This window comes from Musa acuminata, chromosome BXJ3-1 (genome assembly GCF_036884655.1).
Source record: "Musa acuminata AAA Group cultivar baxijiao chromosome BXJ3-1, Cavendish_Baxijiao_AAA, whole genome shotgun sequence".
NCBI lineage: Eukaryota > Viridiplantae > Streptophyta > Magnoliopsida > Zingiberales > Musaceae > Musa > Musa acuminata.
Genome location: NC_088349.1, coordinates 8,267,857 through 8,295,541, shown reverse-complemented (window position 1 = coordinate 8,295,541; position 27,685 = coordinate 8,267,857). Strand labels below are relative to the sequence as shown.

Genomic DNA, 27,685 nt, shown 5'->3' with positions numbered 1-27,685 from the left:
GGAAAGGATAAAATATATTTTTTAAGCTGAGGACATATTTAAAAGTTGGGACGTTAAAATTTATCAAAAACTAAATAATTTTCCGAATTTTCATCTAATATTTTATAAATGTCACATGACAGTGAATTAATTAGGAGAACGGACACATAAGCCACATTGGGTTTTGGAGCACAACGGATTTCCGTACACATAAGCAAGCGGAGAGAAAGAGCGACCCAGATATGCTGACGATTCAGATTCCGGGCGGCTCGAGGTTTGCTTCGTTTTCTGCACTACACCGGAGAGGCCTTTAAAAACCCCTCGTCATCTCTCCTGCAGCAGCAGCAGCAGCAGCAGTGAACCTTCTCCTGCCTTCCTTCTTCTCTGTCCTTTTTCAGTCCGAGTAAGAAAGGGTTTCCCCTGCAGCTCTCTCGGAGGAGTCTCATGGAGGGAGGGGTTGGCGCATCCAGGCCGCAGTTCGTCAAGGCGTTGATCCCCGGGTTCTCTAAAAGGATGGTATGCTCTTCTCGTGGGATCCTACTGGAAAGAGAATATAAAACAAAGATTGTATATTTTCTTTTGGTCAATGCATCAGAAGTTTCTTCATTTCTGAAACAAGAAAAAAAGAGCATTTTTCATGGTAGATGATGATTCAGTACCCTCGACACAAAAAGAAATCTTGTAGTTTGCAAAAGAAAAATGAAACTTCAGAGATCACAGATTAATTTCCCTAAAAAATAGGAAACAAATATTGCAGATTAGCATATCTTTTAGTATTTCTACAGGGAAGATTGAAGACTCATAGGTGAAATCACAAGAACTCCAACCCAAAGAATCATAGTTTTTCTCTCTTTTGAGGAAATCAGAGCGTGATAATCTGGTGCTCTTGAATCAGTTGCGATTATTGCATCAGAAGAAATATTTAGGTTTAAAGAATGATGTGAATGATAGAATCTCTAATCATATTTTGATTGAAGGTCTGGGTGACTGATGGTGAACTCTTCTAGAGCCTGGATGCATGTCAGCCAGCCTCTAGTAAAAGTTGATGAGTTTAGATTGTTCTCATAGATGTCAGATGTCATGATCAAATGCAAATGAATCCATAGTCAACCAATAATTTTGTAAGTTCATCAAGCATCTACCAAAAGGATACCTATTCTTTGTATAAAAGGCAAAATACATAAATCATCTACCCAAAAAAAAAATATTAAGCTTCTAGCACAGAGGATGGGCAAAAAAAAAAATATCAATCATCTGCTATTAAACATTGAAACACCTGTCACTGCTCCTGAAATTTACTTGTTCTATTGGAGAAAGCCTACTATGATACTGCTGTTGTGAGGGTATTATGACTTCTTCTTCTTCGTCTTCTATGACGTTATTCTTTTTGTTCTGCTTCCATTTATCTTCTGGTGCACTTTTATTTGTCATCGGTCACCCTTCCTGGCATTGGCAATTATAGCATATAAGCAATTTATATGTTAGATTAATCCTGCACATTGAGTTACTTTGTTCAGTTCCATATTTAGCTTTCTTCAGTTCTGATACCGGTATATATATGCTGATAATTGTGCTGGTCCAAATTATGGCACAATGTGTTCTTCAACACAAAAAGAACTCTGTAGCGACATAACTTTTCACTCTTACATTGCAGCTGATTCCTCGTCACTTCACCGAGCGTCTTGCGTGTGAGAACCATCGAACGGCCACCATTCTAAGCCCTCTTGGCAAGTTTTGGCATGTTAGTATCGAGAGAGATGGGCATGATATGTACTTCGGTAATGGCTGGAAGGAATTTACTGAAGCCCATGACTTATGTGTGGGTTACTTCCTGGTGTTCTGCCATGAAGGCAACATGGTTTTCACTGTCAAGGTTTTTGATTGGAGTGGTTGTCTTAAGGAGTATAATGAGATTGCAGGTAGATTCTCAGAAGAAACAAAAACAACAGTCGAAGAAGATCAAGCCATTGATAATGCATCAAAGAGTGAGTTCATACTTGATACTCCTTATCGGTGTTCTCATTCTGATCTATCTATTTATCAGCTCTCTCTTTATTGGAATGTATCAGGTGATATACGGAAGGGAGTAGATTCTGATAGCATAACAAGTAAGTTAAAGACTGATAATTTAGAATGCTCAGATGAGGAGGAGGAATCTGCTCCATTTTGAGAAGATAGATATACCTTGTCATCTCCAGTACAAGGCAATGGTAAGTGTTTGATATCTGCCTAGCTATTGGACTCGGTGAAGCTTTTAGCATCTCTAACAATGATATGTTAATGCAGGGTGTTCTGTAAGCTTGCTGTATGGTCTCAAAAGGAAACATGAAATTGTGTTAGTAAGACGTAAAATCTTTGGCTCTCATCCTGGCCCTCAAGGAGATAAAAAAATGGGGAAAGCATTGAGAATATTTGATGGATGCTTTGTTTTGTTTGGTCTTGTATCCACCTATATCATCTTCTCCGTTTCTGCCTTCTCTGAATCATATTTGAATTGAATGTAAGACAAGAGAACATCTCATCATTCAGCAAAAGTTGAGAGAAATGTAGTTGTGGCAATGTTTCCTCTTACCATGTGAACCGGCTCTTTATGCGTCCGTTCAAATGCCCTCTGCCTTGCAGTCTCGGTGCCTGATGACACTGCAGTTAACTTTCTTTTCACTAGCTTTAGCTCCATCTTTGTTTGCTGAGATCAAAGAACAGCTTCCCAAGCTTGAACAATCATTGCCAATCACCATGTAACACAAATGAGGAGGTCATGCATTCAATCATGACAAGAAAAAAAGTATGGAGAGCAAGATCCTCCTAATGAATGCAAGAGCATGTCGATATAATTAAGATAAAACAAAAGCCATTTTTTTACACCTGAGTGTCCCAAGCATGCTCTACAGGAAGTGATGGCTTCTATAACTAAAACTGCACGAGCAAATGCTCAGCCAGTGTAAAGAACTTATTCCGACAGAACAAGTATCTTTATGTGGAAGAAGACCAAAGTAAATTGGAACCCACAGAATAAGAGGAGGAAACAGGTTACTTTCGTTCACTGTAACGCAGAATGCCATGTACGTCCACTATGCCTGGAGGAAATACTGGATCATTTGCAGCTCTTACTGCTACCTTCGCAACGGCGGTAACATTCACTGGAGGTGTTAAGAGAGGACCAACAAGTGGGAGGCGATTGAGTGGTTTGGCATGCTGGAGCACCTGCAGAGCACATAACCATGTCATTTCATGTTTTGGTTTCCATCCACATCACAAATGGAAAGATGATGGGATGTACCATCTCCAACGGTGAGCCGATGAGTCCTAGAGGTATCTTCATACTCCCAACTTGGCGAGTCCCATATATAAAACCTGGCCGGAGAATTACCCCTGTATGAAACAAATTTTGGAGGATTTTATGGCTGCGGTAAGATTCTAATATGAACATGCAGAGTCTGCCGGGTTTATCCAGAAGTCAACATCACATGCAGAATAAGTAAATCCTTGAGAGATACATTATCAGTTCAAACATTTATTTCTGAATTAATGCAACTAAGAATAGGAAGGCTAACCTCCATATGTAAACTTTGTCAAAAGTTCTGCTTCAGCAGCTCTCTGTGCCATAAAAACACTTTAGTTGATGTGAGAAGTACAGCATATTGCATTAAAGCACTCATAACTAATTGGATAACTCTAAGGAGAAGCTCACATATAATTAAGCAACCAGTATTTCTCAAGATGTTTCTCATGAGGCTGTACTAGGATGTGTGTTCCTCTTTCACAAGTTTTTACATGTGCTTTCATGTGCAGCTCAAGTATATTTTTTTTACTTGTATATTTTTCTCAGTTGGTTCAACTCAAGTTTTGGTCTAATACTATAATCAGACACCAGTCATTTTATTCTGCAATTTCTTTTAGGAAATTCCACAATTTTCACAGCAGTGTTTGTTAATTAATATAAATGGATAAGGTTTGAGTCATCTTATACTACCACTTTAAAGCTCCTGATAAAGCAGAAAGATATATTTGACACAATTAATCATGTTGATGTTGGTCTTCGTTAATTGTCAGATTGGGAAAGGCTGATTAACAAACTAAAGCATGCTTCACCAGAAGAAAGAATAGATCTGAAGTAGGCAACATAATTAATTATTTACAACTAATATTAAAAAGATACTAAAACAACGAAAACATTTACCTCGAGATTCATTAATTATATAAAGATGAAAATTTCATGATAAAATAATCATGGATTTTTAAACAATGATTGCCAAGAGATCAACAGGTATTACCATGGGTAAAAATATTGATGCTAGAAGGTACCAACATACACCACGCTTAACCCATGCTGGAGGTGCTAACATATGGTATGTCATTTTTGGGCCATGCCGACTGACAAAAGGGCATGCCAATAGGCACATCATGAGATGAAGGGTACCAATACCCTCATGTTATGATACAAAAATCCTTGAAGTTTGCATTCTTTTTAATAGAAGAAAGAAAAAACAGACACACCTTTCCCTCGTAATACCCTTGCAGAAGATAATTTACCAGACCAAAATCAGCAGCCGAAATATAAACAAATCTTTTTACACCTGCTCAAGAAGGAAGGAGTCAGTCAAACCAAGTTCTGGCTGGCACCATACAAGAAAAAAAACTAAGAGCATTAAGCATTCACAATAATGTCCTGCAATGAGGCAACCAGTGCCAAGCATAGTAAGAGTAAATACTAATGCTCTGAAAAAAGGGCAAGTAAATAAAGATACTACTTTTTGCAGAATAGTGAATATATAATTGGGTTGCAATAACCACAACCAGGTTCCTTTATCAGGATAAACCTTACATGGCCCAGTATTATTGAGTCAAACATTTGAAAAGAAATAGACAAGAAGTGTGCAGGCAGAACTTCTTCCTTAGATGAGACATATTTGTAACTTTGTCCAGTAAAATTGTAATTTTCTCAAAATGACATAAGCTTATCGGACATAAAGCAGACATAAATGAGGATAGTTCTCCCAAAGAAAGCATAACAAATTTTGGCAACAGAAGCTGATTGAAGCCTGCTTTATTATTCCCGTATGCAGAATGATATAGATATCAGAAGCACTAAACAAAGATTGTGCATGTCGATACAAAGTATCTCCCCGACTAAATCTGAAAAGCAGATATTATGAATTTATGATAAGGAACTCTGGCTCCTAAAGTGTAACAGAACATGAAAAAATTCATACTGATTAATAATTATACAGAAATACAGCATAGTTTGGCAACTAGCTAATCATCTAGGTTACTTATTAAATTCATGTCACTTGTTAAATTCATATCATAGTCTTCAAACATTAAATTCCTCAAAACAGTTCTTTTTTTTATCATCTAGGTTGTTTACTCAGAAATCTATGATTACTGAAACTAAAGAAACAATTCAAGAATATTTGTTACCAAAGAATAAAATCCAGAAGATAAAATGTTAATACCTTTTTCGGCAGCAGCTCTGATGGCATTGATGTTTGAAGTCCCATTGATCTTGTACATATAAGAATTTGATCCAAAGCCTCCAACACAAGATATCTGCAAGAGTTTTTCTTAAATTTACACTGATAGTGCAAGAGCTAATGTGATTGATACAGCTCTAATAATCTACAAAGGCATTACTTTATACACCACAATTTCAATTTCCAAAAAGTACATGATCAGCCCCAATATCTGTACACAAAAAGGTATACAAGGTAAACTAATTTCAAGCAATAATTACTCATGCCACCCATGTTGGCCAGTGTCTACCATAACAAGATGATGTTGAACACCAACACAAACGAACATACACAGGCGTGGATTGGCACAGTTCCTGCACCATTTGGCATGCCTCTCATGTTGAACTCAACTGAATAGGAAGATTAATGACAGAATGTCATGGCTTGGCCTACTGATACTAGACAAAAACCATTTTGAGCTCACTCATTTATTTTTTTATCAACACTGTTTCAGTCTGCTGACATTTAGATACTATTGCCAGTACATATATGAAAGGACCAGTTGGCACCAAGATGACTCCCTAGCCGTGGGAAATTTACAAAGGCTCCTGATTAATTCACTCAAATGAGCCAATCGATGGCATAGTAGGAGTTCAAGTAGTTAAAGGCAAGGTATGCAATACCATACCGTACCGGTGTTTCGAGGTTGGCTCGGTACAGTATGGTACCGGCGTACCAAGCGGTACATCAAAACGTACTGAACAGTACACCAGGGCTTACTGAGCGATTTCCTCTCACTGTAGCACTGTAGCAATGCTACAGTGCATTGCTATAGTACTGTAGAACGATCCGTCCGGTAGCGGACGGTCCGCGTACCGGTATATCGTCGGACCAATACGTACCGCCCATACCGGGCGATACCATTCGAAATTGCATACCATGGTTAAATGCATCATGCACCCACGTGCCAAATCTTTAACACCGTGAGGATGGATTGAAAACTTATTGACAATTCAAGTCTCTTGACCTGATTCCTCATTATTGTTGATTCCTACCGTGGATTCAATCATTTATTATTTGATAACTTTCCAAACGCATTAAATACATAAGGTAACTTATTACTATTTAAAATGTCATGTTAATGTGCTCAACTAAATGGATTATTGTTTCTTTAATTAATGGTTTACTTCATCTCATTTTGGTTTTTTCCTAATCATATTATCACTTAAACACATGAATCATGATAAAGTCTTTAGTGGCATCTTTATAAGAATATGCAATACTGAAAAGATGTTATTTTGCACATATATGAGCATACCCCTAGTTACATAAGACAAGGAAGACAAGCATAGGAAGAAAATTGAGGTTGTAAAATTATTGAACATTCACTTATGAAGTGGATAATCTCACATGGAGATGTGGGATGGTAAGAGCAGATGTAATATGTGAAGGCCCATCCCATCCCTAGCAGCAACTGACATACCAAGAACCAACGCCAAGCCAAATGGAAAATCCTGGTGTCAGGCCATGTCAAGGGCCACATAAGAGGAACTTGCATGGATGACTCACACAGGGGAGCTTGTCTGTCACATTCTGTAAAATGAATAACCACACAGAGAAGTGCAGGACAATAAGGGGACACAACATGAGAGGGACCATAACTCATTGGTGTAAGCTTTTGAGTGGTGGTGTGTAAGAACTACAAACCCCAAATTGCTGCAAGCCATTTTCAATGCAGCTCTCTCCTAGAACCAATTTTGTAAATCACATTATTTCACATGCCAGAAAACCTGTCAAAGACCTGGCATGACTAATGAAGAATGAAAAGGTTTGAACTTAAGCTCTTGGCATTTTCGTCAAGTGATGGAAGCATGAGCAGATATTAAAAATCAATTTGTCCACTACAACGTTCAGTATAACCTAGTACGTCTGGGTTAATTTTGGGGGGGGGGTGTGGGGTGCGCGTTTCATGACTACCACAGTTGTTGCAATCATCATGGCATCTATAAGTGATAACCTCATAGCATAAAAATGAGCTTCATCAAACACCATTAGCAGAACAATCAAAGTTTGGGATATTTTTTGGGAAGGAAAATGTGCTCTATAATGCATGAACATAGCCCATCATATGAAATGCATAGTTATTTTAACATGTACTTGTATCAGAGGAAGCCACAAGTTTGCATTGTTATATTCTAGAAGTTCAATCATTTTGCATTGGAAAAACAAAACTGTAAGTAATCTCAGGCTAAAAAATTTAAGTTAAAAAGTATATAGAACAAAGACTTAAATAAGCAACACATACCACAGCAGTCACGTCATTCATAACATCCTTCCAAGATTCAGGTACGAGAAGACTTCCTGTCAAATAGAGATTATGTCTCAGACAACTGAACCAGATGTAATTTGAGAGGGCAAATTCTTTTTTTCTTTGGTTCCGAACCTTGTAGCCATTCAACTTTATCAGCCCAAGATTCACGTATTGATGACCTTCCAGATCTGAGGAACAAAAATTATCAAATATGAAGTTCTTCTCATAGACAAGCTAAATGTTAGATTTACTAACATGGGACTAGAATGCTTAACATAAATTGTAGACAAGATAAAAGCATGTAAAAATCTGAAATGATTATGAGAAATTTAAGTCAACACAACATATCAAAAAGGAAAGACATATCAAAGTAATAAAGTAGAAGGTTTTTAATTGATTACTAACTTCTAATAGTTTCAATATATGAAACATAAAAAACATCCAGGACTTTCCATTAGTTTTGACAAGATTGAGGTGGATTTGGGGTTATTCTGGATTATAAATGACTGCATTCACTCAACAATAGATAATGAAAATTGGACATGTATTAAGCATTCAATACGTGACATCCAGTTGCATTCCGTTCAACTACAACCACACAATTTTCTTAAACTTCTCAAGTGTCTCAATGTTACAAAATGAATCCTCTTAACAAAATTAACTACAACTGAGCCAATAACTTCAAAAAAATCAAGCATACGACAAGAGGTAACTTACAAAATAAGTTGTCAGTTATCCACTGAACCTCTTATGAAAAAACACAAATTACAAATTGATCCAGTTATATCTGACAAATGAGTGTTTTTGTCTCTGTGTTGCTACTTTAAATAGCAGAACTTTTTTTGTGAGCAGCAGATATCTCCTTTACAAAGGAAGCTTTCAACATATGATAGTTCATGTTTTTAGATCTTTATCGGAGAACATGATTACAAATAAGACCAAATTTTCAGTTGAGCATAGAAAAATTCTCAAGAATATGGAGAGGAGCTTAAAAGTGATATTGTACTCACTAAGTGACACACATGAAATAGCAAAGTTAATCGTATCATTATAAAATGCATAAGGTGGCATTCATGTGATAAAAAAACTGCATCACCAGAAAGCTCTGTTTTCTCACCGTTGGGAGAGTGCCTGTGCTTGTTACTTCTGTGTATGCGACACATCAACCATGATGACACCACATAAACAAACATGGTCATAAGCAAGCTTTAAAAGCTGACCAAACTTAGCAAATAAAGGTGGTCGAGTTACTCAACCTTTGAAAAAGGAGGTTATTCACTCAAATTATGTTTGTGACACATTTTCTTGTCACAAACAGAGTTCACATAGTAAGTAACAAAATTAGCCAGACGAGAAGCATGTATACATCACCAAAAAAATTTCCTCAGAGAATCACTATTCCAGGAAAGCTAATGGAGAGGGTGATTAAACACATACATTATGCAACAATGAAAGTTCCTTAATCAGGAAACTTGGCTCATGAAAATAAAGTACCTGATCACATTAAAATAAAATGAAGCTGTAAGCATAGAGAAAGCATAAGTGTGCTTTACGTGTGATGTGATAAAGAAAGATTACTTGAAAACCTAAAAGGACAAACTACCCTAGATGCCAAGACTACCACTGCATGTGTGGAAACAAAGCACCTGCTAAGACTAGAAACAGACAAGCCTTGATCCAAAGCCTCTTTGCAAACATGTGAGCCAACAAATCCATTACCACCCAATACAAGGAGCTGCCATTAGAAGCACAGAAATGGTAAGAAAAAACTAGCACAAACATAATATTCCTAATAAGCAAGAAACCAGTTGAGCATGCAATCCAACATCACCTTCTCTGATGGAGGAGGAGGTGCTTTTACCGTTTCTGCTTCCTCCACTTTAAGAGGCTCATCTACACGATTTGACTCGGTTGACAACAATCTTCCATAGTTCAACAAACCTGAGGAACTGTTGACATTTATCAAGAGGAGAAGGTATCAGCATCTTACCTAAACTAATTCATCCTATAAGCACAATGAAAATATACATCATCAGTTAGAAAAAAAGAGGAGGGGTTTCTAATCATATCCCATTTCAGGGCGATAACCCCTTCATTACTTGTTACATGACAAAGACCCTTCATGACCATACAGTCCGCAACCGGTTTTTCTGGTACAAAGATTAGACCGACACTTGCAAGTAAGTTGCTTACAGCGGGCGAGAGACGGAAGAGGGCGAATGGATCAGACGCGAGACGATGGTGCTCATTCTTGGAGCCCTAATTCTTCCTTCGTTCAGGGTTTAGAGGCGGAGAGGGGGAGGAGGGCGAGGGGACCGAGTGCGAGGCAGGCAACCCCTTCGTCGTTGGGATTCGAGATGCTTCGCGGTGATCGACCCGCCGCTGCCTTGGGCCTTTATAGTGAAGCGGCTGCTTGGGTAGTTCTGCGGCTTTGATGAGAGAGTACTCGGTGTGTGGTCATCGACCGGCGTACGCGGCACCCCCGCATGGCATTCAGTTGTAGGCTTCGTGGGGCGTGGTTTAACCCGTTTCAATTGGGGTTCGAATCCACATGGACCAAGATCCAGGGTCCAGTTTCGTGATCTCTGAAGACTCGAGGATTCGGGTGGAGTATTGGGTTGGGTTGGATTGCAATATTTATCACGGCCATCAAAGTTAATGTATGGCATCCATCATGATGAGCATTTGTAGAGACTACATAGTCACAGAATTAGGCAGCTACAAACATTCAACGAAGTATGCCAACGAAGTATCACAAGAACATAGAACTCAAAGACCATCTCAGCAACGGGCTTTGGTTAACTGACCAAGGCACTTTCTCCTCCTCATTAAGTTACATGGTCAAAAGCAGAGAATTCATGAATGTATCCAAGCAACCACACATTAAAATTGAGAAGCATTTGAGTTCTAATAGCAAGGTGGGCATGAAGATCATGAACAACTTAGAAATGAACAGCCAATGCATGTATTCATGTCTTCGGATTCACTGCCAGCCCCATTATAGAAGCTTTACGTCGATGAAGTCAGGTCCCAAATAGGAATCGCAGAGATGTCTGACATTGAGAGAACCCTCTCTAGGACCATTTCCATTTTATCTACGAAGGGTGTTTCCACCACGAGGTGCTTCATAGCCACCTCTGGCACGAGTTGGTGTCTGCCCAGATCCATACGTTGCTTGTTGTGTCGAACTATAGGCTGCTGGAGTCTGCCTGGACACTTGTGATGAACCATAGGCTGTCGGTGTCTGCCCGGAGCCATATGTTACTTGTTGTGTTGAACCGTAGGCAGGTGGAACTCCATAAGACGGTGGCGCATGTGCTGATCCATAGGGAGGATTTCCTGCGACAACTGCTCCCTGAACCACACCTGCTCCTTTAGAAGAATCATATCTAGAAGCTGTAAAGGCCTCGTAACCGGTGCCCCTGTGTCCCTCGTAGCTGTCACCTCGAGAAGTATCATAGGCTGCAGCTCTTGAAGCATCATAACTCGGACCTCTAGAAGGATCATATTCAGGGCCTCTCTGGGCGGTATGTGCTGAGGCAGAACCAACGATACCACCATAAGGAACTGTACTGCCAGGACCATGTCCCTGCAATACAATTAGAAGACAACAAATAAGAGGTAGACAAACACCAGAAGTGGTAAGCCACATGAGCATGGAAAGAGTTGGAAAACTAAAAAATGCAGCAATCCAGAACCAGAATTTAAAACTAATAAACACTGAACAGGCAAAAGTCGAATTTTGTCAAGTTAAAAAGCAAGAACAAAAGACAAGGGGCCATTAGAAGTTACAATTAAACAATACAATGGAGGCAAAAGAGCCAACTGCCTCTTAGATAAACTTATAAACCATAATGATAATACCACCACAACGATTATATATACACATTCAAGCTTCCCAAAGCAGGAGGGTGTGAGCCCAAATCAGACAAGTGGCTATAGTAGCATCTCAACCAAAACACTCTAGCAGTAATCCTTTTACGTGATCAAAATGCTTTCAAGTTCATGTTGCCAAATAATCACTCGCTCAATGTAGAACAGAAGCCGAGAGTAATTCTACCTCATGCAACTTAAACTCTTTCCAAACAAAAAAAAGTATCTTCAATTGCATAATGGAATAATCAAGGAAGGCACACAGCAGGGGGGGAGGGACCAAGTTAAGATGATGAACCTGAGGAGCTCCATAACCATCTTCATAAGCATTTTGTCCTACAGGCTGATGTCCAGATGCATCATTTTCCTTGTGAGTAGATGAATTTGTTCCAAATTGCCCACCTAACAATTAAACATTAATGGAAAATTTCAAAAAAAATTCAATAAGCAAATTTTCTCATCATTAAACCAATTAACTAAGAGGCACAAAAAAATGAAAAATATGCACTTAAAGCATTGATACCACTTCTGTCAAGGTTAGTAGCATTTGTCAATTCGGCACGTAGCTTTTCTACCTCCCTCACCATTGAGACATAGTTTTTCTCCATTACTTGTAGAGACTCATAATGATCAATGCGCAGTTTCCTCTCATAATCATATGTAGCCCTACAAGATGAAGAAAATTTTAGCCTACAGAATCCCTGTATCACAAAGGTATAATCATGCTTGATCATACTACTCAATGGAGTGTTTTAACCTGCAATGTTGATAATCTTGTCTAAGAGCCTCAAGTTCAGACATCAAAGCTGGGATTTGCTGGACATCACCATGGCTTCTCTGCAGATCGTGCGTCAGCTGTTGCACCTTGGAGATTAGTTCCTGTCTTGCAGCAACCAAGCTTTGAGCTTCTGCATGTGCCTGTTGCAACTCTGCTTTAACAGGCTCAGAAGTTTTCAAATCAGCTTCCATCTTTGTGATCTTATCCATGAGCATCCTTAGCTGTTGCTCTTGCTCAGCTTGCATAACACCCATGTGGGTCTGCAATCTCTGCAACTCCTGCTGGGCAGCAGCTAATTCATGCCTTAAAGAAGAATGGGTAGCCATGAATCTTTGGTTCTCCATTGCAAGTCTTTGCATTTCCACATGTTGTGCATCAAGCTTCTGCTCCATAATCTCTGGAGGTGGCAGCATGTCAAAAGGAAATGCACCAGGCGGAGGATGGATGCCTGGACCAAATACATCTGGGTGCAACAAGCCAGGACCAGGATGAGGCCGCCGCAGATGTGGTGGTGGTATTCGACCTTTGCTACCCATATTGACCAACAGCTATCTCTTCTTACATGATAAAAGAAAATTGTTATTCTTGCCTTTTGTGCAAAAAAAAAAATGTGAGCCAAGGAATAATAACATGGAGCATAAAATAAAATCATGCTAAATGCTAAGCATTATAATCATAAACATCAAGATATAAAATTAAACATATTCAATATGTCAATCATAGGCACATAAGACCTTCTATCACTAGCTAAATCTTTCAATTTATAAAAAAAAGGTCTTGTGATCAAGAAAACTAAGCATGTCAGAAAGCCCAACAGTCAGCACCTATTGGCCTTTCAAATTAGCATCTTAGTTTTTTTTTTAAAAGAACACTGGAAATATTATGAATACTTTACATTCAATCAGTGATTTAAAAAGCGCTAGGCGCCAAAAGGCGCCAAGGTCCAAAAACGCCCGAAGCACTATGCGCTCGCCCGAGCGAAGCGATGCGCTAAAATATAAAAATATATAATATAATTAATAAATATAATTATTTAAAATTTTAAATAAAAATATGCTATTAAATTAAGAAAATCTATTAACAGTATTGAAAATTAATCATTTCAAATAAACTTAATATTAACAGTATACTGTATACTGAGCCTGTTGACTGAGAAACTAGGAAGCAGCGGCGAGCGGCGACAGCGGCAGCGACGAGCAACGGCAGCAGCGGCGAGCGGCAACAGCGGGAAAGGGAGCGACAAGGCGCGAGCGACAACAGCGGCAGCGGGAGCAGGAGCGGCGAGCAGCGGGAGGCCCGAGCGGCGACAGAGGCAGCGTTTGCGAGCAACAACAGCGGCAGCGGCGAGCAACGACAGAGGCAGCGTTTGCGAGCAGCGACGGCGGCGACAAGAGCGACGAGCAGCGGGAGGCGCGAGAGGCGACAGAGGCAGCGTTTGCGAGCAGCGACAGCGGCGAGCGACGACAACGGCAGCGTTTGCTACAACGGCGAGCAGCGAGATCGAGATCGCGATCGGGAGTGGCAACGACAACGGGTTAGGGTTGGGTAAGGGTTAGGGTTGGGTAAGGGTTATATCGGTTTAGTTGGTTCGATTGAACCAACTAACCAATCAAACTAGGACCGAACCAGACCTAATATCCTGGTTCGGTCGCCTTGGTTTACCCAGGCTCTCGCCCGAAGCGCCCAACACCTAGGCTCGGGCGAGCGCCCAGGCGGCGCCTGTTTGAAGCACGCCGCCTGGGAGATTAGCGAGGCGCTCGGGCCTCGCCTCGCCTCGCCCGAGCGCCTTTTTCAATCACTGCATCCAATGGTTAGTACATGTACCAGTGGGAGTCAAATAACGAGTAATTAGATTCAATCTTGGAAGACTATGACCTTAAAGCATCATAAAGATGTGTTTAAAATATAGTGCATCTTCTTTTTGGGATGACATGATAAAGGGACCAAGTAGAACTGAACAAGCCCCTAATATTTTTCACTTTAGTGCATTCATGTTTCAGCATCATGCCTACAACAAGAGATGATCTAGCCTTGCATCTTTCATGGCACATAACGAGTATGGTTATGGTTGGATTTATTTGTGAAAAGAGAGTAATAAGTTGGATGCCATCTACAGCTGCAAACTGCAGAGTTCCTTAAAGAGGGAATAAACCAATAAAAACCTAATACAAGGTGGATCACCACTTACACAGGCACAGATTCAACATGATTCTAAAGCCTACCATTCAATATATATACAAATATATATATATCATAATAATAATGTACAAGTTTCAAACTAACATACTAGTGTGTATAACAGAAGTTAGACTCATGCTTTCAGAACAAAAACAGAATCGTATAACAGGTACACCTCACATACACTGAAATTGAAAAACGAAAATCATATTTGATCTCATATCAATGAGCAACATAAAAAATGCTTAGGTGGAATTCAGGAAAATGAATGAAGAAAAAAAAACATCATCTTTTCTTTCAAGTTGTAACAAATATACATAAACTTAATTTCTAACTTTTATTGATACCACAAACAAATAAGAACTAACCACAAAACCACAGCCCATGTGAACTCTTGAGATAAATCTCTATCCCAACCCACATTGTATAAGAAAAAAAAAAAGATAAAGCTTATTTTGTCTCCTTGATGATAAGGATGCTAAAAATTCCTTGACCTCCTAGGATCTAGAACCAAGCCCTGGGAAGAGACCTTTTTTTATATTTATGTAAACTTAATTAGTAGCAGCAGGAATATATAACTCAAAGATCAAAGGCCTAGAAGCTACTAGAGATATATTAATAGTTTCTGACATAGAAACTACCCGGCTGGACCACACTTATAATAAGAAACTAAGGTTTCAAATACCAAGCATAATGTCGAATACAGCTCACTATTTACGGGACTGACTGGGAACAGGCACACAGACTGGTGCAGCTGAAACAAGCGATTTTTATTTTTTTGATAGTTTCTAAATACCTAGCTGAAAACAGTTGTTGACAGCTGTTGATAGTTCCCAACAGCCTTTTTTAATTCCATTTTTTTCCTGTTTTCCTGCCATTTCCTGTCTCTTTCCTTTGCCTCACAATTGATGCCACTGCCATGTCATCATCTTTCCCCCCATTGTTGGTATTTACAATTTTTTTCCTCCCATTTCCTGTTAGTTGTCAAGTACCATGTCGTCATCTTCTACTCCTTGCATCAGTGTCTCGTTTGTTATGCTCTCATCTTCCTGCTCCCCCAGCAGCTGGCATACCAATCAGCATGACAGTGTACCGACACATGGTACATGCCACCATGCCAAAAATGAACCCATATGGGTTTCTAACCAAAGCTTTAAACCTTGTAAAAGCTACAGCATAAACCAGAGAACCCTTCTGCTGCAAAGAATGAATAGCTTACAACATAGAAATTGCCAACTTGTACTAGTGTTGTCAAAGGTGCTAGGCACTAAAAGGTGCCAAGGTTCCAAAACAACCAAGGCGCTAGGCACTCATCTAGATGTTCATCGGAAGCAATACTGATGTAGGACAAGTAGCAATAGATTTCCTTTCGATGATAGAGGTAGAGAGAGAAAGAAAACAGATAATAACAAAAAGATAATAGAAAATAAAGGATAACTACTAGGCTCGATTTGGCTCAAGGAAAACACTTCCAAGATGAAGGTCTAGCACCTCCACATGTCTCGCACATGAACGATGGAATCATACAATCAGAAAACAAATGCGGCCTCGCACCACTCACACTCAAAGGTGAGTAAAAACTCTGATGTAGGACGAGTAGTAACAGATTTCCTTTTGATGATAGAGAGGTATAGAGAGAAAGAAAAGAGATAATAATATAATGATAATAGAAAAAAAAAATGATAACTACCAAACTCGCTCTGACTCAAGAAGTAGACTCTCAAGATGAAAGCCTCGCACCTCCACATGTCTTGCACGTGGACAACGGAATTATTCCTTCGGAAAACAAATGTGGCCTCACACCACTCACACACAAGGTGGGAAAGAGCTCAATTTATCTTTTTCATTGATCTATTAAAATGTTCTAGCCCCTTTTATTGGTTCAAGTACAAAGGAAAAAGAAAATTACAGAAACAAGAAAAATTACAATTGCATCGCATATTTGTTCTTTTCGAAGAAGATAATATTCTTGATGATATTATTGATTGATAGACTTCCATCTTTGTAAAGATAAATATTTAAGATCTCTAATCAAGGTTTGTAATCTTCAATCAATAATGAATTTCATTTCTTCTACTGTTCCTATATTTGTTCCCTTTTTCTTCGCCTTGAGTAGATGTTGCCGTGTGGCAACTTATGACAAATGCAAATTATCTTAAAACTATTATAACTTATTCAAATAACACAAACTAAATAACTCCTGCAGCAAAGATGCTTACCAATTATTAAAATTATAACAAATATAAATAAGAATAAAGACAATCATTAAATAAAAATTACATAACACATGAGTTTCATATCATTTCATATTAAAAAGATTACCACTAATACATCAATTACATAATATTAAGTATTAACCACCTATGAAGCATTAAAGAACTCAATCGTTAACCATTATTAACAACAGTTATCCATTATCAACAATAGTTAACATCACTATTATTAACAATAACTAACTATTATGAACAAGAACTAACAACGAGGCTGCAATCGACGTTGGCAATAATCGATGGGGAGGAGAGAAGATTAGGGCTTGTGATTGGAGACATGCGAGGCCTAATTAATTGGCTCTTAGTTGATTGAACCAAATAAATCGAAACAGTCGAGTTCAAATCACGTGATCAGGTTCGAGCCTCTTAGTTGGCTGAGCCAAATTAATTAGCTTGATAAGGTTCAAAACTTCAAATCAATTTGACATTGGTCGAGGACTGGACTCAATATGCCAGGGCAGACCCAAGCGAACACCTAGGCCACCTAGTGTCCAAGCCCATGCGTCACTCAAGTTGTCTTGACCAAAAGCCTCTTGAAATCACTGCTTGTACCTATACTAGAACTATCAAACTAACTAACTTATAATTTGAACAAAAAGTATCAAACCTTTCTACCGTAGAAATAAAAACACTTAAATTTTGGAGTTGGATTTGCTAAGGCTTCATAATTTTTTTATCTTGTATTCTTGGTTGTTTATCAAGGTCCACGTACATAGCCTTCTTAATGCCTAAGAGGTTGAGTTTCTCCCACCGCATAGTGCCTAGCGTTTTTAGTGTTTTCATGTTAATCAATGGCCTGTTCACCTAGATAGGGATTTGGCAACTCAGCTAGGCCTAAAATTCCACTTCTTTTCTTACGTAGCTAGGTAGTTGTTACAGCAAAAATGAAAAGGGTAAGACTACAAAGACACCACACGAAAAGTAGTTGTCCAGCATGCTTTGCTATGAATCCTAGCAACAAACACGTTAGTTTGCTCAAACTTCCTCGTTATGCATGTTATTTGAAGCTATGAGACATGATATTATATCTTAAGAAGCATCTTCCATCAAAGCATAAGTGAAAAATTACATGGAAATGGAAAACATAGCTTCATTTATAGAGGTATGGCTACATGAAATAGTGGGAGATAAGAACTCCATCTTTGGTGACCTGTGTAAGACAACCGCCTCAAAAGAAATGCATACACTCATGTCCTCTTAAGAACTTATCAACCATCAAACATATGCATAATTATTATGTAATCGTTCTAAATCCGTACAATTATTTGAAGGAACTTCTTTTTCTAGATTTGCCCAAAAACGCTGGACATTTTGACAACCATTTCTTAGTTTTAACTCTCGTTTCACTCGAGAAGAACCCTAAAGAACCTGAAGAAAAAAAAATCATTCAAAGATAGCAAATCACGACTGCACTCAGTCCACAGGAGATCCATGTCAAACGAGTACCAGTTGGCTAGGATTATTGTGTGCTTTATGAAATTGGATGCCCACGGCAGATCAACGTCGATGTTGCTTGAAAGCATATAATAACACATCAACTAACACGTAATAATTTAAGACCGATGCAGGCAGAACGCATCAAGGAGAAGAATAATCTCCCAAATTACACCGAAAAAGAGGGCTCGAGCAAGACAAACAAACACGGCGAAGAGGAAAGCGCCAGCGAGGAACCCTAACCCTAAGGGTCGAGACCGAGCGAAGAAAAGAAGATAAGCAAATTGAAAAGAAACTCACCGTGGACGGAGGAAGAAGCGTTATGGTTCGTCGGAGGCGGCGGCTCGCGCGCCGGAGAACGAGCAGAGTAGGGTTTGGGAAATCTGCATCAAGTGGCGTTATTAGCTCTGCGATTCGGGGTGCGGGCACGGCGGTGAGCGTGGTTGCGGTCACCGGACTCATCCGCACGAATCTCCAGACCAATATCTGCCGCCCAGTGGAGACGATCCAAGTGCGACACGTGGACGGCGGCTTTTGCACGCACGCATGAAAATTTTCGTGCTTACTAGATGATTTAAATTATTATTAGAACCTTCGGGTCCGTGGGCCGTAGTGGGCCACCACAAAAGTTCGGGGAGACTATGAGTAGCATTTAGTTGCTCGATTGATGATGCCTTGCGACGCAAAACCTTTTGGGGCCGAAGAACGACATGCTCTCACGTTGATAACATATCGCAATCATGAACATAAAGAGTGTTACGATGCAACAAGTTTGCCATCTCATCAAGAGTCATGTTTACAGTTGACCATATATGGTCTTGATCGAATGATTAGATCTTCCCTGCCAAGAAACTGTTTGTGCTTTGCCGATGTCTGGGATCCTCTTCTCTTCCCATGAATGAGTTAAGCATGCCGGTCCACTGTTTGCACAAAAGAGAACATATGAAATATCTTTATGTTTCTTTCCATCGGGCATGGGAATTCCCCAATGGATCGTGTACTGCACCAGAACAGAACAATCATACAACAGTGCTGCAATTACTATACTCAGGACTAGTAGGTTCACTGAAATGGGAAGAAGCAAACAAATAATGTACACGAAAAGGAGACCGATTCATAATGATCAGTAGTTGGTGAATGAGCGAGAGACGAGCGACTGCTGTTTATCGAATAATCACTGTGGCAGGGAACCCTTTCCAAACAAAACAGCTGTAATTTCACATAAAAAGTCCTTGTGGTTTCAGAAATGTCAGCACATCTGACAATGAAGCTGAAGCACATGAAAAACCTGCCTCACTGAAAGAAGTCCACGGCCAAGGTTTTCTGACATGCTCAAAGAGCATCCAAGGATGAAATCAGAAAAATAGCACCAGGAAGCTCGGATGCAGCCATTCGTTGCATCTCATGTGACAACAACCAATACAGCAAAACTGGAAAGTGTCTCAAAATTCTGTGGCGAGATTAAAGCTGAAAATTCCTGATGAAATAGATAGTGATGGACATGACATTATAATACATGAAACAAATAAAGAGGTCCATAGCCGCAGAAGAACGATAAGCCGACGTTTAAATTAAATTAGGCTAACCACCCAGTGAGGGAAAAAATCTTATACGATAGGTTGAAACCATGAATTGCTTCAGCAAGGTGATAAAATATGAACATAGAAGATCAAGAATATTTTCGTAAAGAATCTTGTGAGGCTGAACATAACAAGCGTTAGAACACCAAAAGAATCACCCAAAACTCTCTTACAAATTTGAGTATTCAGGTTCTAGGATGCCTTTTTCCAACCTAATTATTACTATATTTCCAATACGAGGAGCATATTTTAGCAAGCATTACTGTATTGTCTCATGGTATCCTCGTTACACATTGATCTTTTCCGAGATCAAACAAACATAAGCAAATGTTTTGCATGTCGTAATGCCAAAACCATAAGCCAATAAAAATTTAGTAGTTTTGCAATAGATAGGTTCCAATAGCTCAACACGAAAAAAGTGAATACAGATGAACTGAAAAGAAAAAGAACATATATGACGAGAAAACCAGAGCAGGTGTTCCGAAACAAATTATGCTCAAAACCTGAAGTTCAGAGGAAGAATATTTCGTCATGCACCCATGAAAACCACACGCTTAAAACCATGAAAATGCCCAAAAATCAAGACTAGAGTGCAGATTATAGAACATAAAGGACGAAGTCAAACAAAACATTGCAACAGCAGTGTACTAATTAGGCCAGTCAGAGAAATAAAATCATCATCTGCACCTTACACTGTGACTAAGATCAAAAGCAGATTTTGCGCATTAATAAACTTATCCTAAAAACAGAACCATTTTATAGAGATCAAGTGAAGCATTCCGCAACAGACTTTAATGGTATAAAAGCAACTTCTTTAATATCCAGATAAGCTGAGGGAAGAACATGAACAAGATAAGGCATATAGCCAAATTAGGATGTGTGAAACCACCAAAAGGAAATATCAAAAGCACAGGCAGACATGGCAGATGGTGATCTGAAGCTTCAGATGAGCTGAAATAAAATGCCCAGCGGACGAGCACCGTAGATTATACGGAAAGAAAGCAAAAAACACAAGAAACAGTTACAATAGTGGACAATCATGGTGTTTAGTAATCTGCGAGAACTAAATAATCTGATGGTATGCAAGCCTACAAATACTTCTCCCTCTTCTAGACCAGAAGGGAAAAAACTTAGAAAATCCTAGAAGCAACTTTCATGCTAAACATAAAAACGAAAAAAACTTTCATGCTAAACTACATTAACTAGTTATTATGAAATTTGTGGATGTGATAAAATATATTCTGCAATATGACCTAGACATGCATCGTTTCAGTTACATTTACATTAGTTAAAGAACAAAAATTCACAAAGTATTCCTAAATGTTTGTCTACTTACAATATCAACATTTTTATGTTGAACTTCGGTAATTTATAACGATGCACTTATTGTACTTCAGCCAAGAAACAAAAACAGAATTCCATTTATTTATGCAGAATGTGTTCAAGGATACATGTTTGAAACTATTCACGATAATACATGGCCAAGAACTACATACATAAAATATATATCAAAGAATTTTGCGGGGGTGTAAAATATAGGTGACTCGTTGCTTCAATAAAGATTGTTCGATAAAATATCACCAGGAATATCTGAGTATCTTAAGTTCAAACTTACAAAGTGCAAACATAAATGACTACAGTGGATCCTTATTAACTGAAATTTATAGATCATGCATTCTCATTTAGTTCCCAGCATCAGGGGACTAAATGATCTATAACTGAAATTTACTGATCATGTTTTTGTTGCGCTTACCAAAAATAGACACCGGATATTACATTTGATATCTGAAGTGCTCTACTTTTGATAATGAAAACTGCAGAGAATCCTCTATTAGCTAAAATTTATAGATCAAGCATTTACATACTAGTTTTGGTGTTATGGGAACAAGAAAAATCATGTAGTCAGTCTTAAACCACCAAAACAAGAAACATATTTCAATCACGTCTGTAAGGAACCATTCCTTTCAGTCACATATACTTAGTCAGATTCTACTTTAGTTTCTCCATCAAAGCCTCCGCTTCAAACATCTCAAAGCATATGCCAAACCCTGATCCCTGATTCTGACAAAGAAAAGCGGCTCCGAGTGCCAAAAGAAAATTTCAATAAATAACATATTTTGGCAACAAATCTCAGCAACAAAAACATAAAATAGAACTAAAACATTTGGAAGAAATATAGTAGCACCATCTAAAATGCACATCACATAAACAGCACTAACAAAACTAGCCTTACATATTTAAGAGACTGAAAGACTTCTGAAGAAAAAGAGGCTTCCTTAGCCAAAAGCAGTGAAGCATTATACAAACATTTTCCAAGAATAAAGCCTACAGCTCGCGTTACACCGATCTCTCAAGTCACGACTCACCTACTTAAAAAGTTATTGAGGAAGTCTGAAAACAAAACCGGGGATTTTTTATATAGAAACGAGTAAGAGCGTGAAAGGTTACAAACACCGGATGCAGAGGTTTATCGACCGATTCCAGCTTTGCACCCTCGAACTCCCAACCAGATCAGAACCAAATCCAACAAGGCCAGGAAAAGATCGATAAACCGCTGCGTCCAGACATCACCTTTCTTTCTTGCTTTCTTTCTTTTACAGACAAGAGAGACGGATAGCAACAAAAACAAACGATATCAGAGAACTATACTACATCCCACTCTTCCCGTATGAGAAAAGCGTTGACACAAGGAACCTACAACCTTTTTGGGCCAAGGAAAGCGATACGTGATGGAGGCAGGAAGGAGCAGCGACATGATGAGCACGTTGATGTGAAATGGGGGCAGGAATTGTTAGGGAAGGAATCAAAATACAATGGAGGGTAAAAACCCGAACAGATCAAGTAACCCTAGATTGCAGGGGTGAGAGCCCCAGAGAGAGAGAGAGAGCGAGAGGAGAGGGAGAGGCCGCCCGTGACAACTGGCGCCATGTGAAGACGTCTCGTTTTGCGCCAACAAGGCACGAGATGATGCAGCAGCGAAAGGGATAGGAGGATCCATCGAACCGATACAAGTAGCTGTTTTGTACCGACGTGCGGCGTGTGCAGGCCAAGACAGCTCGACACGTGTGCACCGTAGGCATCGACCCCCTCTATCCTATTCCTCCGCTGCACGGATCTCAAAGACCGACGGACGGCAATTAATTGATTATATGATATAGAGAGGGTTGATCAAATGATTCTGATCCAGTTGATAGAGAGAGAAAAAAAAAAAAAAGACTCCCATCAACAAGCATCACTCCTTTTGGACCAGCGTTGCATGTTACAGAAACGCTGCACAGAAAAACAAAGAAGAGAGAATTATTTCTAACAAGATTATAATGGTGTACAACAACAGTGATATGATAGATAGGGTTGATCAAATGATACTGACCCAGAGTGGAGAGAGAGAGAGAGAGTAGTCTTCCATCAACAAGTAGCACTCCTTTTGGACCAGTGTTGCATGTTGCTGAAGCACAGATAAACAAAGAGAAGAGAGAATTATTCCTAACAAGATCATATTGGTGTCCAACCAGAGGCAGGCATTACAAGAACATGAAGAAATAGATTACATGTAATAATTTTATGATAAAAATGTCAGCATTAGAGTGCATGATATAAAACTACTACAAATAATTTTAGAACCTAAGTAACATAAGCTGGTCGAGATTACCTTGCAATGGTTTCATCACCTTACAATAAGATTTGTTGCAGACTATTCTGTAGCAAAACGTATGACATGCTTGGAAGTATCCTTGATCAGCCTACTTTAAGTGGAGCAACTGTGTAGAAACACCAAACTTTCTTTGCTAAAGTCCAAGACAACATCTGCACATCCATGTAGAAAAGAACAGGCACTCAACAGAAAAAAGCTATATCAACATAACTATTTAATAAAAACCTAAAACAAAAACAGCAGTAGTAGCTGCTACTCATGTCCTGTGATGCAAGGTACAAAATAAAAGATGAAACTAATTGCCCGTTTTTGTACACAGAGGAACTGCAACCTTATCCATAAACATAAACTATAGCCATATCATCACAAATGCTGGAAAGGATGAAAGATATGTCTGACAGCTGTGTGTGCATGCACTAGTAAGAGAGAGAAATGTATAGAAACAATTGGTCAGTATCGTAATTGACTTCAATCAGATGCAGCATCAGCCTTTATATTGGTTGCATTTGTATGTTGTATAAATCACTCTGAGTCAACCTCCTCAGAAAAATGCATGCACTGAGCTATCAAATTGAAGCTAGTGCACCACCTCAGAGTTTATCCTTCTCTGAGTCTGCCTGAAATATAGAAATCATTAATAGATCTCCAGTTCTGAACGAGGCAAAGATCATGTCAGTGATGTCAGTTTTACATTCAAACGTATATCCACGATGCCTGTGCAGCAATAGCAATGCATTAGTTCTCCAGCTTATATCTTCTGAGATAATGACTATTGATGACAGCCATAACAAATTATCAAGCTGCCATGTCTATCAATTCAAAACTCACATTAACATAATGCATAATATCTCTACAATTATACTTCAAATATATTTTCTCTTCTTAACTTGGTTGTCAACTTCAGATTCTCTATGGGATCTGACTCAGGAACCTGGCCCTTCCCGTAGATGATAGAATCATCAAGAGTATAAATGCAGAGAGCAAGGGAAGAAACCGCAGATGCCTTTGTTGCAGCAATATGAAAGCTACCAGTACCACCACCCATTTCCAGGTACTCAGTTTTGATCATGCTCTCAAACAGGGTTATTGCTTGAACCATCTGGAAGACCAGAAAAAAGAAATATGATTGCAGAAAGCTAAAATGTCCGAGTTAAGTTTATCACAGGCATTAAGAGACTTGGACCATTATGGTCAACGAAAGTGACTTATCATATACAGGACTTGAAATCTGAACCAAATCCAGGAGACCAATAAGAAGACCTCTCAAAGCAAGAACATGATATCAACCTCCAACCACAGAATCCTAGCAAGATTTAAGAGTCTCTGGTAACTACTGTGACATATAATCATGCCTTTGCAGCTGTAAGCTACACATTGGTCAGGTAGACATACAAGCATATCTAAAGATGCAAAACCACTAATAGAACATTAGAAATTTGATAAAATCCACAAAACTCAATAATTTATCAGAAAAAAAAAGGAAGAGAGTTTCCTAAAACTTAAAGTTATCAGGCAACCTATATGCTGTTTCACAACCTCATGCACAAGTGGTATCAGATATATTGATAATAAAACAGATCTTATTTTTCCTGAGAATATTTTCGATCACACAGAGACATACGGAAGCTTTCAGATAGAGAATAGACTCATACATTTGTGTAACATCCCCAAGTTTAGTCCCGCATCAAAGTATGAGAAGAGGAAAGTTTGATGGGTGTACTATAATCAGCTTATAAGCTTTTGGGCCAGTGATTCAGGCCCAAAAATTCGTAGGCTAGTTATCCAATCATAGTCACAAAAGATAACAATATTAACGCAAATTTTGCATGTGATTTTAGAGCAATTGGTCACAGCTATGTTAATCTTCCAAAAGCAAGGATTTTAAGCATGAACAACCAGGAGCAGCTGAGTTTAATGGAAGATTCATAGGCCCAAAGTTCATAGGCTTAATAAAGTTCGTGGGCTAGTTATCCCATCATAGTCACAAAAGATAACAGTATTAACCAAAATTTTGCATGTGATTTTAGAGCAATTGGTCACAGCTATGTTAATCTTACAAAAGCAAGGATTTTAAGCATGAACAACCAGGAGCTGCTGCGTTTCATGTGATCATTATGGAGAACCAGATGCAATAAGAAGAAGAAGAAGAATCAAGAATACAACCACACCACTTAACACTGGAAAATCACGTGCAAGATGCATCGTCGATCGTAGTCTTAGAAATCTCATCAACTAATGGCCTCGATGATGACTCCGGAACCGCACAGGTGCGGGCCAACTTCAGATCGTTTGAATCTTATCGATTACCCGGAGTGGATATCTTGTGGGCGAGGAGTCGGCGGGAGGGATGACCTCGTTCAGGTCGATGACGAGCGTCGCCGGGCCGGTGCCGCGGCAAAGGGCGGTAGGATCCATTTGAGGCGACTAAGAAAGGGACGGAAAATACCTTCCAATTATTAGGGTATTTGTGACTGACACAGAAGACGGGTTGAGGGGTTTCTCTTCGCTCGGTGCGGCGAAGTAGAAAGGAAGCTAAAAGGACGCGTGGAGAAAGGCGAGGCGTGGAAAGTGTTGGAGTTTGGTGTTTGGGGGGAGGGAAGGGATGGGAAAGTTACAAGTGACCGCCAAGAAGCATAGCGATTGGCTACATCACGAAGCCAGCAATTAGGATGAGAGATCGCGTAATCGTGCGACGGATGGTGCTGATCTTTTCTCCGCAGTGGGGCCAACCACGTTTCCGTGGGCCACCTGATACGTATCACGGATAACAGCAGTGCCACGTTTCATGGGGAAGCCTTGGTCATTATTTGAATCGGGTCGGATCCAGGCTCACGGATCTTTGCACATTTCTTGTGCCCGAATCCGTGTGTATGCGCAATTATAATTACAAATTTTCTTTTACGAAATATCACTATTTACATGCATAAATCGATGATAAAGGTTAAATGTAAAGTGAAAAAAAAAATCAATTATTATACTAATAAAATATATTATTCTAAAGTTCGAATATAACGTATAACACATCACCATTCTTTACCTTACTAAACACTAGCATGACTAAATAGAGGTAATTTTATGATTCGATAGAGTTAGTAGTATTCTTATTTAACGAAGTTACAAGCCATCTAAGTAAGTAAGATTTATAAAAGTAATTATGTCTTTTAATTCATATTTAAGTTGGTTAGTTTTGAGATCATGTAATGTAAATATAAGCATTAATGTGCTTCATATCCACCTAATCGTACCCTCAAAACATAAAATATAAAAGTGTTCAACGTATCTTAATTGGATAAAATATATCATAAGAGCGATACATCTAAGATATAAGTAGGAAAGAAATTGATATGCTCTAATTAAATAAACCATATCCTGAGTATATCCTATATTCATATGAGATATTTATTAAACAAAATACTTTCTATATGCAATATGTTTATCCATGATAAAAGCTCAAAACACATCGATCTCCCATATCCTAACCAAACAACACATAACATAGTACACATCGATCTCAGTATAATAATTTCTCAAGCATGATGCGTCTGTCTTAACATCCATCAAATAAAAATATCGATAATAATGTCTATTCATTGTTTCTATTTAACTAATTAAGCCGACCGTCGTACCAATCAATGCCCAAAAGAAACACCCAATAAGTCAATCTTGAGTCACAGAATGGAGTGTAAAGGTCAACGAGAATATATTACAATCGACCGGAAGCACAAGTCAACGACGTCAACTCACAATTTATTTTAGGTTGATGAAATCACTTGTGGTGTAAAATTCAAAGCTACCACTAACATCAAAAGCATAAATTATTAAAAATAATTTAATATATTCATTAAATCTAATATCTCTAGAATAACTTAGCATTAAAAATATATCATTATTAATTTTGAAAAATAAAAATAAAAATGTCATAATATACTTATTAAGTCTAATAACTTACTTGAGTAGTTGATTTTTATTAAATTTTTTTCTTGGTTAGTAAAATAAAAAACGAATCAGAAGTGATAGAGATGATAGCATATAATATATATTTATGGACAATAGGTCCCAATTGGTGGGTGAGATAGGACGGGAATCTAATCGAAGAAAGCAAAAGGAAGAAGACAACAAACATGAAACCCTATGTTTTGGCCAAAGGCATTTAATGACGTATTATAATCCTACAAAT

General features: G+C 38.7%; 3 protein-coding genes across 8 annotated transcripts; 1 reads left to right on the top strand and 2 right to left on the bottom strand.

The window, feature by feature from the left end:
- Window positions 1-114: 114 nt before the first annotated feature.
- On the top strand, window positions 115-2,550 carry LOC103993797 (putative B3 domain-containing protein Os06g0632500). 3 transcript variants are annotated; one of them, XM_065135942.1, is made up of 5 exons: window positions 115-335; window positions 406-495; window positions 1,634-1,964; window positions 2,049-2,189; window positions 2,266-2,550. In XM_065135942.1, the coding sequence occupies exons 2-4, from the start codon at window positions 424-426 to the stop codon at window positions 2,147-2,149; spliced, it is 504 nt and encodes a 167-aa protein (XP_064992014.1). In that variant the 5' UTR covers window positions 115-335; window positions 406-423; the 3' UTR covers window positions 2,150-2,189; window positions 2,266-2,550. The 3 variants fall into 3 exon arrangements, with proteins under 3 accessions (XP_064992014.1, XP_009412266.2, XP_064992015.1); XM_065135943.1 differs by having other exon boundaries at window positions 131-253; XM_009413991.3 differs by having other exon boundaries at window positions 120-495.
- LOC135628935 (uncharacterized protein At1g32220, chloroplastic-like) lies at window positions 2,126-10,218 on the bottom strand. 2 transcript variants are annotated; one of them, XR_010493105.1, is made up of 12 exons: window positions 9,937-10,218; window positions 9,575-9,692; window positions 9,390-9,478; window positions 7,876-7,931; window positions 7,738-7,793; window positions 5,436-5,529; window positions 4,477-4,556; window positions 3,534-3,576; window positions 3,260-3,351; window positions 2,845-3,183; window positions 2,552-2,691; window positions 2,126-2,457 (listed from the first exon to the last, which is right to left on the bottom strand). XR_010493105.1 is itself a non-coding variant. In XM_065135941.1 (10 exons), exons 1-10 carry the CDS (start codon window positions 9,990-9,992, stop codon window positions 3,010-3,012), a joined length of 858 nt encoding a protein of 285 aa, XP_064992013.1. In that variant the 5' UTR covers window positions 9,993-10,218; the 3' UTR covers window positions 2,789-3,009. The 2 variants fall into 2 exon arrangements, 1 of the variants encoding a protein (XP_064992013.1); XM_065135941.1 differs by lacking the exons at window positions 2,126-2,457; window positions 2,552-2,691 and having other exon boundaries at window positions 2,789-3,183.
- A 304-nt stretch (window positions 10,219-10,522) lies between these two features.
- LOC103993816 (protein FLX-like 2) lies at window positions 10,523-18,733 on the bottom strand. 3 transcript variants are annotated; one of them, XM_009414020.3, is made up of 5 exons: window positions 18,577-18,733; window positions 12,374-12,942; window positions 12,140-12,282; window positions 11,915-12,018; window positions 10,523-11,332 (listed from the first exon to the last, which is right to left on the bottom strand). In XM_009414020.3, exons 2-5 carry the CDS (start codon window positions 12,928-12,930, stop codon window positions 10,835-10,837), a joined length of 1,302 nt encoding a protein of 433 aa, XP_009412295.2. In that variant the 5' UTR covers window positions 12,931-12,942; window positions 18,577-18,733; the 3' UTR covers window positions 10,523-10,834. The 3 variants fall into 3 exon arrangements, with proteins under 3 accessions (XP_009412295.2, XP_018683223.2, XP_009412287.2); XM_018827678.2 differs by having other exon boundaries at window positions 12,374-12,951; window positions 18,577-18,716; XM_009414012.2 differs by having other exon boundaries at window positions 12,374-12,948; window positions 18,577-18,716.
- Between the last annotated feature and the right edge of the window lie 8,952 nt (window positions 18,734-27,685).